This window comes from Hyperolius riggenbachi, chromosome 5 (genome assembly GCF_040937935.1).
Source record: "Hyperolius riggenbachi isolate aHypRig1 chromosome 5, aHypRig1.pri, whole genome shotgun sequence".
Taxonomy (NCBI): Eukaryota; Metazoa; Chordata; class Amphibia; order Anura; family Hyperoliidae; genus Hyperolius; species Hyperolius riggenbachi.
This window is the reverse complement of record NC_090650.1, coordinates 382,562,332-382,580,041: the sequence shown is the minus strand read 5'-3', so window position 1 is coordinate 382,580,041 and position 17,710 is coordinate 382,562,332. Positions and strand designations below refer to the sequence as shown.

The window sequence follows — 17,710 nt, the reverse complement described above, 5'->3', positions numbered from 1 at the left end:
AGGTGAGTACAGCTCATTTTGGCTGATAACTCATTTATTTATTTATTGTATTTATAAAGCGCCAACATATTACACAGCGCTGGGCAATAAATAGGGATACATACAATATTTAGGGGTGACATACAGCAAAATGACAATACCTGAATACAAGAAAGACCAGATCATGCAGCACAGTATGAGTACAATGTAATGCTTAGTCAGTCACTGGATGGAGCATGGAGATTAGGCAAGTTAGGTTCACTCAGATGCCTAGCCTAGATGGTCCTTTGGGTTCACAGTAATGGAGGAGCATGATCAGGTTGGACACAAAAGGAGGAGGACCCTGCCCAAAGGCTTACAATCTAAAGGGAGAGGTAGGGACACGAGAGGTAGGAGACCAGAGTTTCAGCTGTGGGTTTAGAGCACTTGTGAGGGGTAGTAGGCCAGAGTAAAAAGGTGAGTTTTGAGGGCTTTCTTGAAGATGTTGAAGGAGGGGCTGCCCTAATGGGTGGAGGTAGGGAGTTCCATAGTGTTGGAGCAGCTCTTGAGAAGTCCTGGAGGCGTGCATGGGACTGGGTGATGCGGGGGGTGGTTAGGCGAAGTTCATTGGAAGAGCAGAGTGAGCAGCTAGGTGTGTACCTCTGAGTAAGATCGGAAATGTAGGTTGGACAGGTTTTGTGGACAGATTTGTAGGTCAGACACAGCATCTTGAATCGGATTCTGGACTGGATAGGAAGCCAGTGGAGGGATTCAAGGAGGGGATCCGCCATGGTGGAGCAATGGGAGCAGTGGATAATTCTGGCTGCCGCATTCATGATGGACTGCAGTGGGGCTGTTTGGGTCATAGGGAGACCAGACAGCAGGGCATTGCAGTAGTCAAGGCGGGAAATTATGAGTTTGGTGGTGGCAGAGGTCAGGAAAGGGCGAATCTTAGAGATGTTACGAAGGTGGAAGTTGCAGGACTTTGTGAGGTTTTGGATGTGGGGAGTGAAGGAGAGTGCGGAGTCCAGGGTGACACCCAGACAGCGGGCTTGAGAAGTAGGGTGAATGGTAGTGTGGTTAACAGTGACATGCACATCTGGGAGGTTTATGGATGTCCGGGGTGGGAAGATCATAAATTCCGTTTTGTCTAGGTTTAGTTTCAGGAACCTAGTGGACATCCAGGAGGAGATGGCTGATAGACAGGAGGAGACCTTGTCCATGGTAGTGGTAAATATGTCAGGGGTGTGGAGGTAGATCTGGGTGTCATCTGCATACAGATGATAGCTAAAACCCATGGAGGAGATAACCTTGCCAATGGAGGATGCGTATAGGGTGAACAGTAGGGGGCCAAGGACCGAACCTTGGGGGACTCCCACCGAGAGGTGGTTGGGGGTGGACGAGGACTCATTGAAGGCGGTCGTGAAGGAGCGGTTGGAGAGGTAGGATGAAAGCCAGGACAGGGCAAGATCGTGAATGCCCATGGACTGGAGGGACTGGAGGAGTAGGGGATGATCTACTGTGTCGAAAGCTGCTGAAAGGTCAAGAAGGAGGAGAATGGAGTATTTACCTTCAGCTTTAGCTAAGGCAAGGTCATTGAACACTTTGGTGAGAGCAGTTTCGGTTGAGTGGGCAGGCCGAAATCCAGATTGCAGTGGGTCTAGCAGTGAGTTGGCATTGAGGAACTGGGTCAGGCGTTTGTGAACCAGACGCTCAAGGAGTTTTGAGGCAAAGGGGAGGAGGGAGATAGGACGGTAGTTGGAGGGTAGCGAGGGGTCGAGGGAGGGTTTCTTGAGCAGGGGTAGTACAGTGGCCTGCTTGAAATCTGAGGGGAAGGTGCCTGTGGATAGGGAGAGGTTGAACAGGGTAGTGAGGACTGGGGCCAATTCCGTGAAGTGAGGCTGGAGTAAATCAGAAGGGATGGGGTCAAGGGGGGAATTTCAATGAGTTGTATTTCAATGTGTGGTGCACACCTGCGGTTTGAGGTTTTTAGCAAACCGCAAACGTGCAGCAGGAGGCATGTTTGCGGTTTGCCAAAAACCTCAAACCGCCGGTGTGCACTAGCCCATTGAAGTACATTAGCCAAGTGGATTTGCAGGCGGATGCGGCCGGCGGATCGCATCCAAATCCGCTCAGTGTGCCCCAGGCCTTAGAGTTGAGAGGAAGATCTGAGTTCAGGTCCGGTCCGCTTTAAATGTAAAAAGACAAGGTAAAATGGAAGTTGTTGATTAAGGAGTCATATTGTTAGCATGCATTTTAATGTGCTATTAAGATGCACCGGGGGTTAAAATTGCTGCTTGGCTCCCTTTAAGAGCAAGGCATATAGAAGGTGCAGGCAATAGTGTAGAAAATAGCGGCTGGGCACCTCCCGGATAAAACATCAATTTATTGAGAAAAAGTTAAAGTCAAACAATCCAGCAATGGCACCGGCTACATGGAGAGAGAGTGTATAAGCAAGCTCACGGTCGACAGCTGTTCACGCCCTCAAATGGGGCGCTTCATCAGGACACCCGAGCCTCCCAAATAGAACCCCTAAAATAGCGTACTTACTAAGTGTGGGCAGGCCAAACGCAACCAACCACATATAATACTAATTGACTATAGAAGGTGCCACTGCCTTTTTTTCTTCTATTTTTAAATAAATAGATCGATCAATCTATCTTATTTATTTATTATATTTATAAAGCGCCAACATATTACACAGCGCTGGACAATAAATAGGGATACAGACAATATTTAGGGGTGACATACAGCAAAATGACAATACCTGAATACAAGAAAGATCAGATCATGCAGCACCAACAAGGAAACTGTCTCACTAAGTCTCAGTAACACTACAAATTTTATTGGTAATCTGCATACAAACCCCCCCCCCCAAAACCCCCCATAAAATCGAGCCTGTGAGTGTGTACCAACCCAGCATACACAGCCGGCCGTGTCACTCAAGCTGCACATTCAATTCACACCACACATTCAAATGCTACACTCCCGGGAGATTCTCAGGTTGTAACAATTTTCTGTAATGTATCGACTTATGGCCTCAGATCCTGCTTCATGATGTATACTGTACATAGATTGTAGAGCAGTCCCAGGTCAAACCGGCTATTCTCCTCCCATTCATATATAGTTGCAGCGCTGTGTTGTCATATGCTGTCATATGTAGGTTAGGGGGAGTGGGGATAAGCATGCAGTTGTATTAGTCCGTGCAGCAGGGGGTCACTTAGCATGCACGTATATTCATAGCTTAGCCAGCATGGAGGTGTTAGTAAAGGATCAGCCACACTTGGAGGGCTATTGTCCACTCCTCACAGTGATTTCAGCTTCACTTATATGCACAAATTAATTGCACTGCCCATCAGGCTCTCACCACCTCCTCAGACTGATGAATCGTTCCCAGCGTCTCTTCAGACACCCTCGGATACTGCACGCCTCCTCCTCTCAACCCCTCTTGCCGCCAGCATCAATCCACGCTATCCAGATCCAAGCGCCACAAACAGCGCAGCGGGTGACGTCACTCCAGGCTCGTTTCCGTTACTAGTATCGCCCGCCCATCGGGCTTCCTCAGGCGGTCACGTGGGCAGCCCCGTCATGTTACTTTTAAAAGCCATCCTCTCTTACCACATTTGCGTATCCCCGCCTCTACTCTGATTGGCTGATGGTGTAATGGTTAAGGGCTCTGCCTCTGACACAGGAGACCAGGGTTCGAATCTCGGCTCTGCCCGTTCAGTAAGCCAGCACCTATTCAGTAGGAGACCTTTGGCAAGTCTCCCTTACACTGCTACTGCCAATAGAGCGCGCCCTAGTGGCTGCTGCTCTGCTCTGGCGCTTTGAGTCCGCAAGGAGAAAAGCGCAATATAAATGTTATTTGTCTTGTCTTGTCTACACTCCAACCATTGGGACATCAATCGTAATGCAGTATCACACAGTCATTGCACTGTGTGTTCCCATATAGACAGTTCATCAGAGCTTTCCACGGAACGGGTGTATAAAGGGACGTTTCAACACACACTCCCTATACATATCCTGACAGTTTTACATAAGGAAAAGTATCTATAGAGGGTTCACTTGTGATTATCATATTTTGCTATACCTGACTGTTCACATAATCCATAGTCATAAATAGAGCAACAGCAATACCTCCCCATGTTACTGAACTTTCAGGAGTCTTATCATCATCTCTCATTTATCATCTCAATGATCAAAGTAATTGGATTTTCAGGGGAATTAGCCTACTTATTGCTATACAGAGCGGAGGGTACCTTCCATTGGTCACACATCACACCTCACACAGCACCCACAGGCTTAATTCCCATATTTATACTTAAACTTAAACCGGTAGAAAAGGAGACAATGGTAAATCAGAGTTCAATCCCCTCAGAATAACCGTGGCTAATTTAAAAATCCAACTTGACTCTATTTGGCACAGCCGTCTATCTAAATCCCCCCCTCTTGGTGGAATAGGCATCTTAACAATCCCCTTAAATCTCAATGAGTCAGGGTTCATTTGATGGAAAATTTTAAAGTGTAGACCTAGTGAACTGGTTTCATCCCCTTCTTTGATGTTCCCCACGTGTTGTTGTATTCTTTGTTTTAACATAAGTGTCGTTTTTCCAATGTACTTGAGTCCGCAAGGACATTCGATCATATAAACCACGAGTTTGCTCTCACAGTTTATGAACGACCGTATATCATATGATTTTCTAGACTGTGAATCTGATAAACTTCTCACACGATCAGTCAAATGACACACTGTACATTTTCCACATGGGAACATCCCATTAGGTCGTGTAGAAGGGCCCAACCACATGCGCGATGACTGAACTGTAGTGGATCTGTACTCAGATTTCACTAACATATCACGCAGATTGGGGGCCCTTCTAGCCGCCATATGTGGATAGTCGCCCACCACCTGTATTATCTTGGGGTCAAGTCTCAGTAGAGATCACGCAGCACAGTATGAGTACAAGGTAATGCTTAGTCAGTCACTGGATGGAGCATGGAGATTAGGCAAGTTAGGTTCACTCAGATGCATAGTATGGGTGCACAGTAACGGAGGTGCATGATCAGGTTGGACACAAAATATCTTTATATTTGCTGCTTATCTGCCTGCTGTGCTGATGATATCCCTCTCCTTCATTATGATTTACTGAGCCAGAACCAGTGTGCAGACTTGATTTGATAAGTAACTCATTTATATATTTAAAACTTGCCAAGTAGAGGGGTGTTTGGATTTATTTATCTCACACACACACACACACACACACACACACACACACACACACACACACACACACACACACACACACACACACACACACACACACACACACACACACACACACACACACACACACACACACACACACACACACACACACACACACACACACACACCTCTTTTTAGACAACTTTCCTATCAGGTATGAAATGGTCTGGAACACAGATTAAGCAAACACACATATATGTACAATGTGTAAAGCCGGAGGGGGCCGAGACCCCATGCCTCGAGCGACATTGCAGGGCCAACACTGTACAGACAAGTTGCTAGCCTGCAGGCTAGACATATTCTGTTGCTATGCAGGGGGCAGATGGTCGCCGCAGCCAGGGTAAGTGACTAGAACAAAGCTCTCAGTGGTTTCCTGTACAAAATAGGCAGATCTGGGCAAGTCCAAAAGTTCTTTCAGCAGTATTTTAAGACTTGTTTCCAGCATCATTATGCAAGTAGATATTTTTCAATTGCACCTGTCAAATAAGGCTTGGAAGACAAATTACCTAGGATAATTACAAATGACCTGGGATAATTTATAAAAACGGAGCAAACAGAAAACCACTAATGAGATCCGAACATAAGGAAGGATTATACTGCACTGTAATCACAGGGTCATAAAGAACTTGGCATGAAAGACAAACAAGAAAGAATGCCATATTGGAGCGCCAACAGACCGGCCCTGCTGATACCCCTGGCTGTGTATAACAGAAGATTCCCTTCTTAATACAGAAGGTATTTGCGATTATTCAGGTTGGATTGAGCATATGAGGTCTCCCACGATGCATCAATGCTGAATATGCATATTATCCCGTTGTCCCTGTTAGTTAAACAAACCTCTTGTAGAAGAGACATGGATATCCATTCTGATCACATGATTTGTATATTACCCCAGTGCTGTGAAGTCGGTACAAAAATCATGCGACTCCTCAGTTTATGAAACGTCCAACTCCAGGTACCGAAAATTGCTCCGACTCAGAAACTCAGGCTCCTTAGTCTAATTTTTACAAAGGCTATGGGTTTGGTTCAAAAATCATTCGACTCCTCAGTTTTTTAAAACCACCGACTCCAGGCACCCAAAACTGCTCGGACTCCTCGGCCCCGACCCCACTGCCCTGTATTGCACATGTTTATCCATATTGCATGGATACTAGTCTAAGTTGTGACAGCGCTCCTCTGTGCGATCTGTAAATTCAAACAAAAAAATTCCTGTTATAACTATAATGCAATAGCATGCAACCACCCTTGCCTGCACTGTGATCCACTCAGTGTCAGAATCCACACAACACCCGGCTTCAGTATAGCTGCTCACCAGATTGACACCACCTCAGAATCCAGGGGGGTCTAGCGTATAATCTCCACAGCAACAGATTGCACTGCTCCAGTTTTCCAAAAGTATAAATCCAGTATTTAATCCACAGTGTACATATAAAAACAGATAAAACACAGCATAATACAGCTTTAAAACTGGGCAAATGGGCCTGCGCACTTATGCGCACTCACTTGATCCCGGTGAATATGAAGCCTAGTATCCATTTTGCTTAGGCAATTCTTGGATCGGCGAATCCTCCACTCGCGCTGCCCAGTGACATCAGACGCACCTGGCTCCACCCGGAGGGGCAGCGAGAGCGGAGGATTCGCCGATCCGAGGATTACCTAAGCAGCAGAGGCACCGGATGCCGGCACCGCACGGAAAAGCGACATTGCTGGGCTGTATAGCCCGATAGGTTTCATATTCACCTGGATCAAGTGAGTGCGCATAAGTGCGCAGGCCCATTTGCCCAGTTTTAAAGTTGTATTACGCTATGTTTTGTTTTATCTGTTTTTATATGTACACTGTGGATTAAATACTGGATTTATACTTTTGGAAAACTGGAGCAGTGCAATCTGTTGCTGTGGGGTTTATACGCTAGACCCATCTGGATTCTGAGGTGGTGTCGATCTGGTGAGCTGCTATACTGAAGGGGTGTTGTGTGGATTTTGACACTGAGTGGAGCACAGTGGATCACAGTGCACACAAGGGTGGTTGCATGCTATTGCATTATAGTTATAACAGTAATGCACTATGTGGAGCTTTTTTTGTTTCAATTTACAGATCTCACAAAGAGGAGCGCTGTCACAACTTAGACTAATGTGCAAGCCTGGAAATGTGGTAGCGAACACTCTACGAGCAGGAACTATTTTAACCTTTGAACTTTTTGTTGGTTATTAATTTGGTACCTTATTTCTCCTGGATCTTCTGTATAGGCAGGCGCAGTTTACACAAGACTGCATTGCATGGACACGCTGTACTGCTCTGGAGTGTCTACTCAGAAGCACATACATGCTATTCTATAAGCTAAAACCAGTGCCCTCGTTTTATCCTGTCATCTAGTTTCAGCAGTATTACTCTATGTGGAGATGGTTTACATTACAGGACAGTTTGGGTACAAGCAAGGAGTTTTTGATTAACGCTTAAGATCCACCTGAGAGCTGAGGTGGTCAGCATCTGGTGAGCATCTAGACAGAGGGGACGTGGCAATATCCATCACAGACACCTGGGTGTTTTGAATGAAACCTTACTGGACGTTATTACCGTATGTGGAGTTTGTATCTTTTATTCCAGGTATGCATGGAGAGCGCAGCAGTAATTATTGAAATAGACTGAACATTGGACATTCTGCAGCGATCCCAGCAGTGGGTGTAAAATAGTGTGGACATTGTTTTGGGGACTTTGGCGCAGGTTCACTTTAAGTATAACTGGGAAGTGAACATGATTGTATTCAGAAGCTATTCGCAGTTCTTTACCTGTTAATTATAAACCAGGCGGCCGTCAGCATCCCAGCCAGCCAGGTGCCGCTCATGATCCAGCTGGTTACAAACAAGGCACTGACATATATTCCTTGTAGGCCAAATAGGATCCCGATGTAGAAGTATACGGGGTCCACCACGCCCTGTGAGGAGCAGAAAGACAGTGGTAACAAGGGACACACTTACTGCAGGAGAACTAACCATTTCAGCATTTTCTCTGGGAATTTATAAATGGATGAATAATCCAATATACCTGACACATATCTGCTGTTGAACAAAGTACATTCATTTCTTTTAATGCCCTTGCCACCTAATTCCCACTTTGGCAAAATACCAATTCCGTTATATGCAACCCAAGCATGCTACTAATTCTCAGTTTAGAAACCCACAAATACTGATTTCCTTCTCCCCATCATTGACCTGGTAAAAGACAGCCCAGCTAAGAAGCAAGTTAGCTTACTATATAAAGAGTTGCTGTCCTCGGATGCTCTTGAACAGACATCTACTATTAGAGACAAATGGTTAGGATAGGAGGTTCATCTTGAAGAGGAAGACTGGGAGGACACATGAAAGGCAGTTAAAGGACCACTGTTGCGAAAATCTTAACATGTGCATGTAAATACCGGTATATACAAATAAGAAGTACGTTTCTTCCGGAGTAAAATGAGCCATAAATTACTTTTCTCCTATGTTGCTGTCACTTACAGTAGGTAGTAGAAATCTGACAGAACCGACAGGTTTTGGGCTAGTCCATCGATCCATAGGGGATACACAAGATGGCCTTGATTCTTTATAAAAACACTCCCTGAAAAAGATTTATAACAAGAATCTGGCCATCCTCCCTGCTAGCCATACACTTTTTTGGCAGTGGACGAAGCAACTGCCATTCCCTAAGTGCTTTTGAAAATAAAGAAATACATGAGAATCCCCCATGAGGAGATGGGCTAGTCCAAACCTGTCGGTTTTGTCAGATTTCTACTACCTGCTGTAAGTGACAGCAACATAGAAGAAAAGTAATGTCTGGCTCATTTTACTCTGGGAGAAATGCACTTATCTGTATATGCTTACATATATTTTAAATTTTAAGATTTTCGAGATAGTGGTCCTTTAAAAACTTCCCTATGCCATGTCTGTCCCTGGTGCTGTACACTTGACCCTACTTCCCTTCACTTTACTTGGGAGCACCCTCTAATTGCTGATAACTGGGAGCAAATGACTAACATTTTCTGTATGACAAAATGGGGTGTCCTCTCCTATTAAACATTCTGCTATGTATCTTGGGAGTTAAGGTGAGGAATTAAAGGACAACCGTAACAAGAGGGATATGGAGGCTGCCATATTTATTTCCTTTTAAGCAATACCAGTTGCCTGGCTATCCTGCTGATCCCCTGCCTCTAATACTTTTAGCCATAGACCCCGATATGATATGCAGATCAGGTGTTTCTGACATTATTGTCAGATCTGACAAGATTAGCAGCATGCTTATTTCTGGTGTAATACAGACACTACTGCAGCCAAATAGATCAGCAGGATAGTCAGGCAACTGCTATTGTTTCAAAGGAAATTAATATGGCAGCCTCCAGATTCCTCTCCCTTCAGTTGTCCTTTAAGTAGTTCTCATAAAACCTTTATGTCAGATTTAGACTATTTGTGACCCAGCAAGAAATTGCAGTTAAGCGGCTATCTTCCCAGTCCCCAGAATTTAGTGCATAGCTAAAGGTGGCCACTAACGATACAATTCTGTGAATGATCGTTTAGAAACGATTATTTGTATGAGCGATCGGAAATTATCGTTTGGGACCACTAATGGATGAAAATCTTCTAATCAATCAGCCTTGTTGTTACTGCAGTACATAAACAGCTTGTAGTGACCAAAAACTATAAACCTTCCCCGCCGAGCGAGAGTACTGATGTGTGAGCAGCTACAGAGGGAGGACATCATTGCATCAGTTGCATCTCTGCTAAATCTCCCCTGAACAAATCTAAGCAGCTTTTAGATGTTACCTTACTCCCGGACATATGATACAGGGCACTGGCAATGAGCTCCGGGTACAGGGTCATCTGCTGTACAGCATTAATGGTCTTCATAGGCACAGTCTTGTTATTATAGGCCAGCTCAAACACACCTGAAAACAACAATAGCACAGCGGTGACACTCCGACACACTGAGAGGCTAAAACAAAAGCCATGCTTCTTGTGAGTAATGCTTCCTACAGATCACAATACCTCTTTCAAATGATGGAGCGCGCAGCATGTCTTTGTAAAATGAATAATAGACCGCTCCATCCCCCTGAAAGGTGACTTCTTTTTCAAGATCCTGGTGAAAGAGAGAAGGAGAATGCGTCAGCCAGGACTGAACACATGTATGTTATCATAAGAATGAAATACATTTATATTTACAAAATGGAGGCGATTTCATTGACCACTTCCCAATCACAGTTTTTTTCCCCTTAAAAACCGTAGCACTTTTCACATCACGCTCCTCCCATTCATTCGCCAATAACTATGTGCTTATCACACCGAAATGCTCAATATATTGTTTTTTTCACCAAGAGTAGGCTTTCTTTAGGTAGTACTTTTAGCTAAGATTTTCTATGCATTTTAAAGGGAATAATAAGAAAAAAATAATTTCTCAGTTTTCAGCCATTACAGTTTTAAAGGGGTTCTGTGGACAATTATAAAAAAAAAAAAATGACATTTACCTAGGGCTTCTATCGGCCTCCTGCAGCTGTCCTGTCCCACGCCGTCCTCCTACGATCCGCCGTTCCCCGCGGCCGGCACCGCCCAATTATTTGTCTAATTAGATGAATAATGCTCGCTCCCGCTGCGTCCCCAGGAGCTTACTGCGCAGGCATAGTACGAGGTTTTATTGTACTGCGCCTGCGCAGTAAGCTCCCGGAGACGCAGCGGAAGCGAGCACGCACTCGGCCATGGCCGCGCAGCCGCATCAGACGGCTAAGTGGACTGGGACCGGCGGCGGGGAATGAAGGATCGTAGGAGGACGGCGCAGGACAGGACAGCTGCAGGGGGCTGATAGAAGCCCCAGGTAAGTGTCAGTTTTTTGTTGTTTTAATAATCCACAGAACCCCTTTAAAATAAAATGTGCTACAATACATAAAACAGACATTTTATTTGCCCCAGATATTTCAATGTTTAAATTGAGTCTCTAGTACAATGTATGTTGATAATATTTTATCTGGACATAAAGGTGTATTTTTTTAATGCTATATTAATAATTACGTGCCTTTATTTGCAAAAGTAACAATATTATATCCTCATGACATATATATTAAAAAGTCCATAATGTATTTGTTTGTTTTTTTACAAGTGTTTTATTTGGTAACTATAGGGTAGGAGTGTAATGGGTTAAAAATTAATAAAAATGTATGTATTTTTGTATTTATAATAGTGATGGGGGTGCATTTTTACTTTTTGGCCACAAGATGGTGCTATACTTAATTGCTGAGTACTATAAACTGTAAACAGAAGTAGTAAGTGTGTTTACTTTAGTTGACATCTCGCTGACGCCAGCTTTCATTCATCATAGGCACGGTGATCGGGTTTGGGAACAAGCTGTTCCAATTCACAGTTCACATAACGGTGGGATTCCGACAGAAACAAACGGCAGCAGTGGCCCTAGTGCTGAAGTGAAGTCCATAGGGGTGTGGATATGCGCAGCAGTGGTCAGGAAAAGGACACCTAAGCGAGAGGTATATGGTGGCTGCCATATTTATTTCTTTATAAACAATACCAGTTGCTTGGTAGTCCTGATGATTTCTTTGGCTGCAGTTGTGTCAAATGGCTTGGATGCATCAATCTAAATCTAACCCACACACACAGCATGGGTTACTATTAGCGTGCGCACATAGTGCAAGGTCCTGTGAGTGTAGCACGCACTTCTAACTGCTGTGCGATGCGCTTTAGAATGATTAACACAGGAGTTACTACGATAACGTGCATTGCGCAAATAGTGCAATGCATGTTACCCTAGCAACACTGATGTTACTTACATACTGCAGGTCGTGCAGTACACTGCTGGCAGTAGTTGGGGATATTCTTGGCCATTGATAGCTGAGTATCCAGAGAAAATCTGCGTAAATACAAGTAGAGGATATACCTTGGCAGGACTTTGGCGTGAATTGAATCCAGAACCCCAAAGTGGCAAAGTGTACACTGCTAGTGGAACTCCCTGTGCACAGCAATCATACTGGTGGTTACTTCTTCAACCCCAATAAGATGTTTTGTTACAGAATGACAATACTGTCTAGTATAAATAAAGTTAATTCCAGAAACAAATAAAACCGCAAATAAATTAGCAAAATCCATATGTCAATAGCTCAAGTCATAAGAATAAGGAAGAGTTATATGGGTTTTTATTTAACACTTCTGAATGGTAATTATACTGTTAATATCATGACATCCCCGACCACTTCCTCCACAGTGCTGCTATCGCCCCACACTCACTTCCTGTCATCCCACATCTTCTTACCCTTCTGCTAGAGAACCAGAACTTGCGCTCATGATAGGTGGATAGGTAGACTGCATACATCATCCCGCTTGTGATCGTTACCAGGCAACCGACAAACAGCTTTGCAAACCGCTGCACTGCGACACCTGGAATGAGAGCAGAAAAATAGGCATGAAACGCGACACAAAGTAATTGATAAAAAGTGTAACTCTACTCTTAGGAAATCTATGCTATGTGAAACAAGGCACATTTTAATCCTTCTGGTCAGTGATGAACAATGGTAATGGAAAACTTTAAAGAGGACCTTTAAAGTTGCAATGCAATTATGTGTCAGTTTGTTAATTGGACAATTAACAAGCTGACACATCATTGCATTCCAGCGGTTCTGGAGGTGTGTTTCGCTTTTAGGAATAACAATGAGGCAACTTGCATATTCAGCAGTGATGCATTGTGGGACACCACAGAGCTTGAATAATCGCAAATACCTTCTGTTTTAATAACGCAAAATTCCGCAAAATTGTCTAAGGTTAAAACATGGAACTTTCCTGTCTACGATTGAATAAGTAATGTGTAAGGAGTAAAAGTCCACTGCTCTTCAAACTATTTTCCCCTATGGTAATTGACCCCCAAATGGAACAGAATTTAGAATATTAACCTCCCTAGCGTTAAGGATAAGCCTGACTCGTCCTAAAAAACCTAGCTACTACTGTGCAGGAGGAGTCAGGCTTGTCTAGTAATTTCTATTACTCACCTGCCTCGTTGCTGGTGTGCGCTATCCCACGCCAGCACCTTGCGGCTTATCTTCTTAGCGGCGATCTCCTCTTCTTCTTCCTCCATCCGCTTCCTGTTCTCCAGCGATCGCGCCCCCCGACGTATCCTGATGACACTGCGTGCGCCCCCCCACGACAGATTTAATTTTGATGTATTACATTCAATACAAATATCTGTATTGGCTCCAATATTAAAAAATCTAAGTGTAAAAAAAAAAAAAAAAAAAAAAAAAAAAAAAAAAAACACAAAACAAAAAAAAACAAAAAAAAAACTGAGGGCAGCACTAATGCCGATAGCAGCAAACATTGAAGTGTAAAAAAAAAAAAAAAAAATGCTGGCGGGCAGATTGCAAAACTGCAACTTGCAAGCGGTTTGCAAAAATGCTTACAATATAAAGAGACGCTGAAAAAAAAAAAATTGTACCACTGTTGGTACAAAAATTGCGGTGAAATTAAAGGCTGGGGAGGGTAAATTGACAGCCAGGGCTTGACCCTCCACACTGACTACACCCAGGAAAGGAAGCTGAGGGTTTCAGCCTGAGAATCGGAGCCAGATCATCCACAAGGCAAACCTAGGCAGTTGCCTAGGGCTTGGAGAGTGTCCAGGGGCAGAGTGGATGTTAGCCCTCACCAAAACTTACTAAAAAAAAAAAAGCCAGGGGACCATATCTTGCCTATGGCCCAGGGTTATGGAGTCTGTACAAAAATCATCCGACTCCAGCTACCCAAAGTTACTCTGACTACTTAGTCAAATTTTTACAAAGGCTATGGATTTGGTTCAAAAATCATCCGACTCAAACTCCTCAGTTTATTGAAACCACCGACTCCAGGTACCCAAAATTGCCCAGACTCCTCAGCCCTGCTAGGGCCCCATTTAAAGAGACACTGAAGCGAAAAAAAATTATGATATAATGAATTGGTTGTGTAGTATGGATGATTACTAGAACATTAGTAGCAAAGAAAATATTCTCATTTTTATTTTCAGTTATATAGTTTTGTTTTTTTTATAACATTGCATCATTCTCTAATATTTGCAGTTTACACACTACTCAGCATTGTAAATGATTTTACAGAGCAGGCCAATGAACTTTTGAATTGTCCTCCGCAGAGAAAAAGAAAATACAGTGACTGACAGTTGTGATAAGCTTCAGAAGACAGAGCTCTCTGCGACTTTGAAAGTCATGGAGATCAATGTGTTTTTTTTTTTTTTTGCATAGATAACAACTGGAGTCTCTTAACTCTTCCTGTACTGGAAACAATATTAGTCTTATGTCTCTGCTGCTAATGTTTTATTTCTTAACTGTACTACACATACACATCATTATATCATAATTTTTTTTCGCTTCAGTCTCTTTAATCTTAATCCTTTTCTGCTGAGACACAGGTCCTCTTCAGCCAGCACAATTATTCCCAAGCAACCATGTGAGCTGGGCTTCCTGCACTCTTCAGTGTGGGTATATTTATTGTACTGACACAGCTTGAAATGAGCAGTTTTCCTGTAATGAACACTGTTTCCTGAAATTGACTGGGATGACAGACCCCATCCATAGTGGTGAAGTAGTCACTTTGTACAATAATGAAGCCTTCATTCAATCTCTGTGAGCTGGGAACTGCTGGAGCGGATCAGCCTGGATATCTGTTGTTCAGACATGCTCTGCAGCTAGATACAATGGTAGGTCTGTGACAGTGCGCAGTGCAGGGCTGTGTTCCTACCAGGATTACAGGACACCGGAGAGGCCGTCACTGCCCCATGCAACCCAACACACGGGATTACCTTATCTGATAGTGTTACCAGACAAAACAACAGGTACATTCATTATGTTTTTCACTTGAGGCTTAAAGAAACTCAGAGTTGAGTCATATTTCCTTTTTTTTTTTTTTTTATATATACGTACCTGGGGCTTCCTCCAGCCCCATAAGCATGGATGTGTCCCTCGCTGTCCTCCTTAGCACCTCAGTTAAGCCGCAATCTGCTCCAGTAAGCGGCCCAGTGACGTCAGCAGGGGGCCTTCTGCGCAAGTGGGGGGGGGGGGGGGGGGGGAAATGACTGGCGACAGCGGCAGCTCCACAGATTGTGATCGGTTTCAGGCTGAAATCGATTCACAATCTGTTTGCAGATAAGGCAGCCATACGATCCCTCTCTGATCAGATTCGATCAGAGAGGGATCTACCTGTTGGTCGAATCTGATGGCAAATCGACCAGTGTTTACCTTTACAGTTCATGTATTTTATCTCTTCTTGCCCTCAGAAGTTATATTCTTCCAGGAAAACTTTTATGGCTGTAATTAGCTTATCAGCAAGGTTTACTATATTCCCGACAAGGTATCGACAAGACAGAAGCTGTCACTTCCATGGCTAGAAATTAACTCTTTCAGGCAGCAAAATTAAAGAAGTAAAACAGCCTGGTTATTATACTGTACATACACATGTTTATCTCATGTCATAAAAAGTCTCGGGTACACTTTAAAAAGAGGAACTGTATCAAAAAAGGGGGAAAAAAATTAATACAAAACATTGCAAAATGAGAAGTTAAAAAATAGAAGAGTGATCAAGATATGATTGATACTCGCTAATAATTTGTTCATGTTTGATCTGCTTGCACGTAATCATCTTTATTACTGGCAGACATGAAAAACCAGACAGCACCAACTACCATTCTCTATAACCACACCCACTAACAATGAGCACAGAGGGAGGTACTGGTTGCTTGGCAGTTGGGAAAGAGCTGTTATTTCCCAGAATGCAATGAGGTTCACAGACAGCTGTCAGGACCATGGTCCTGACATCATACTGTAGGAGGGGTTTCACTACAATATCAGCCATACAGACCCCCCTGATGATCTATTCAAGAAAAGGAAAATATTTCTGATGGGAAAAGGGATATCAGCTACTGATTGAAATGAAGTTCAATCTTTGGTTACAGTTCCTCTATATTTAACTATTTTAGCTGAACGGACCCGAGTCTCACATCCGCGGCTGGCGCTGGTAAAAAAAAACAGTGATCATATTCATATGGGGCCACTGCGCTCCCTCCCGCTTACCAGGGCCGGCTCTAGTAACAAAGGGGTGCTTAGGCAATATTAACATGGGGGGGGGGGGCCTGACAGACCCCTCCTTGACAAAAAAATGAAATTAGGGGCCCTTTTGTTGCAGCCAAATTTCTCCCCAGGGCCCCTGAGCCAGCTACCCCCCACATCACATTCCAACTTCACTGTCTTCATTGCTCCATTGCAGGATCTCTGGGAAGCACAGGTAAGTTGGGGGTACCATGGGGGGCCCTCCAGCCTCTGTGGCCCTGGGGCAACTGCCCCCTTTCCCTCTGTGGAAGTGCCGGCCATGCCGCTTGCTCGTGCCCACTACTCCTGCCACTGATCGTTAGATTAATGAATGGGAATATTGTTCCCATTCATTCATTTACCCTCTAAGTCCCTGTGATCGCCGGCATCAATGAGATGCCTGCATCACTTCCGATGTAACACAGTCACGCATTACTTCCTATTTAGCGTACTTATTGTATGCAATAGAAAATAATGCGCAAGGACATCTTGTGGCCAAATAGTAACATTACACCTACATTAGACACTGAAGCGAAAAAAAATACATGATATAATGAATTGGTTGTGTACTATGAATAATTACTAGAAGATTAGCAGCAAAGAAAATATTCTCATATTTTTATTTGCAGGTATATAGTGTTTTTTCTAACATTGCATCATTCTCTAATATGTGCAGATTACACAACACTCAGCATTCAAAATGATTCCTTCAGAGCAGTCTGTGAACTAATGACCTCTCCTCTGGCAGAGAAAAAGTAATAGTTAACAAACAGTTGAGATAATAAAAGTCAGAAAACAGCCCTCTCCACGACTTTGAAAGTCGTAGAGATTAATGGCTTTTTTGTATAGAGATAACAACTGGAGTTTCTTAACTCTTCCTGTACTGGAAACCATTAGACTGATGTATCTGATCTTAATGTTTTATTTCTTAGCTGTACTACACATACAAATCATAATATCAGAATTTTTTTTTCGCTTCAGTGTCTCTTTAAGGCCCTGTTCACACTTGCGGTTCGAGTCCGCAAGTGTCCGGGGGTCCGAGTCCCGCAAAGAGACCGTACAGGTCTCTGCGGTGGCCACAAGTTGCCACCAGTTGCGGATCCGGAATGTATCAGTTCCGGCTACAATGAAGTAGTCGGAACTAGATACATTGCAGTGCCAGAAAGGCACCGCAAGCATAGGGGATACCGGTGTGTAGTCCGGGCCCCCCAAGTGGCATAGGACCGGTGCTGGAAGCATCCGGTCCTATTGCCAGTGTGATGAGAAACATCCATTTCTCATTGCACAGCATGGCCGCATGTTTGGGTCAGGATCCGGCCCAGGTGCGTGGGCCGGATGATCCGGTCCCGAAAATAGCGCATGTTGGAAAAGTGTCCGGATCCGATCCGGCTCCGTTCTGTAC

General features: G+C 43.9%; 1 protein-coding gene across 2 annotated transcripts in view; it reads right to left on the bottom strand.

Moving 5' to 3' along the window:
• The window catches only part of DPY19L4 (dpy-19 like 4), an 86,375-nt gene that overhangs the window by 47,686 nt on the left and 20,979 nt on the right, over positions 1-17,710 (bottom strand). For both annotated transcript variants that reach the window (XM_068237671.1, XM_068237672.1), the window contains exons 4-7: positions 12,504-12,628; positions 10,241-10,331; positions 10,019-10,140; positions 8,012-8,157 (exon numbers count right to left, since the gene is read on the bottom strand). In XM_068237671.1, coding sequence (XP_068093772.1) covers positions 8,012-8,157; positions 10,019-10,140; positions 10,241-10,331; positions 12,504-12,628 — 484 coding nt within the window. The remainder of the gene's footprint in view (positions 1-8,011; positions 8,158-10,018; positions 10,141-10,240; positions 10,332-12,503; positions 12,629-17,710) is intronic.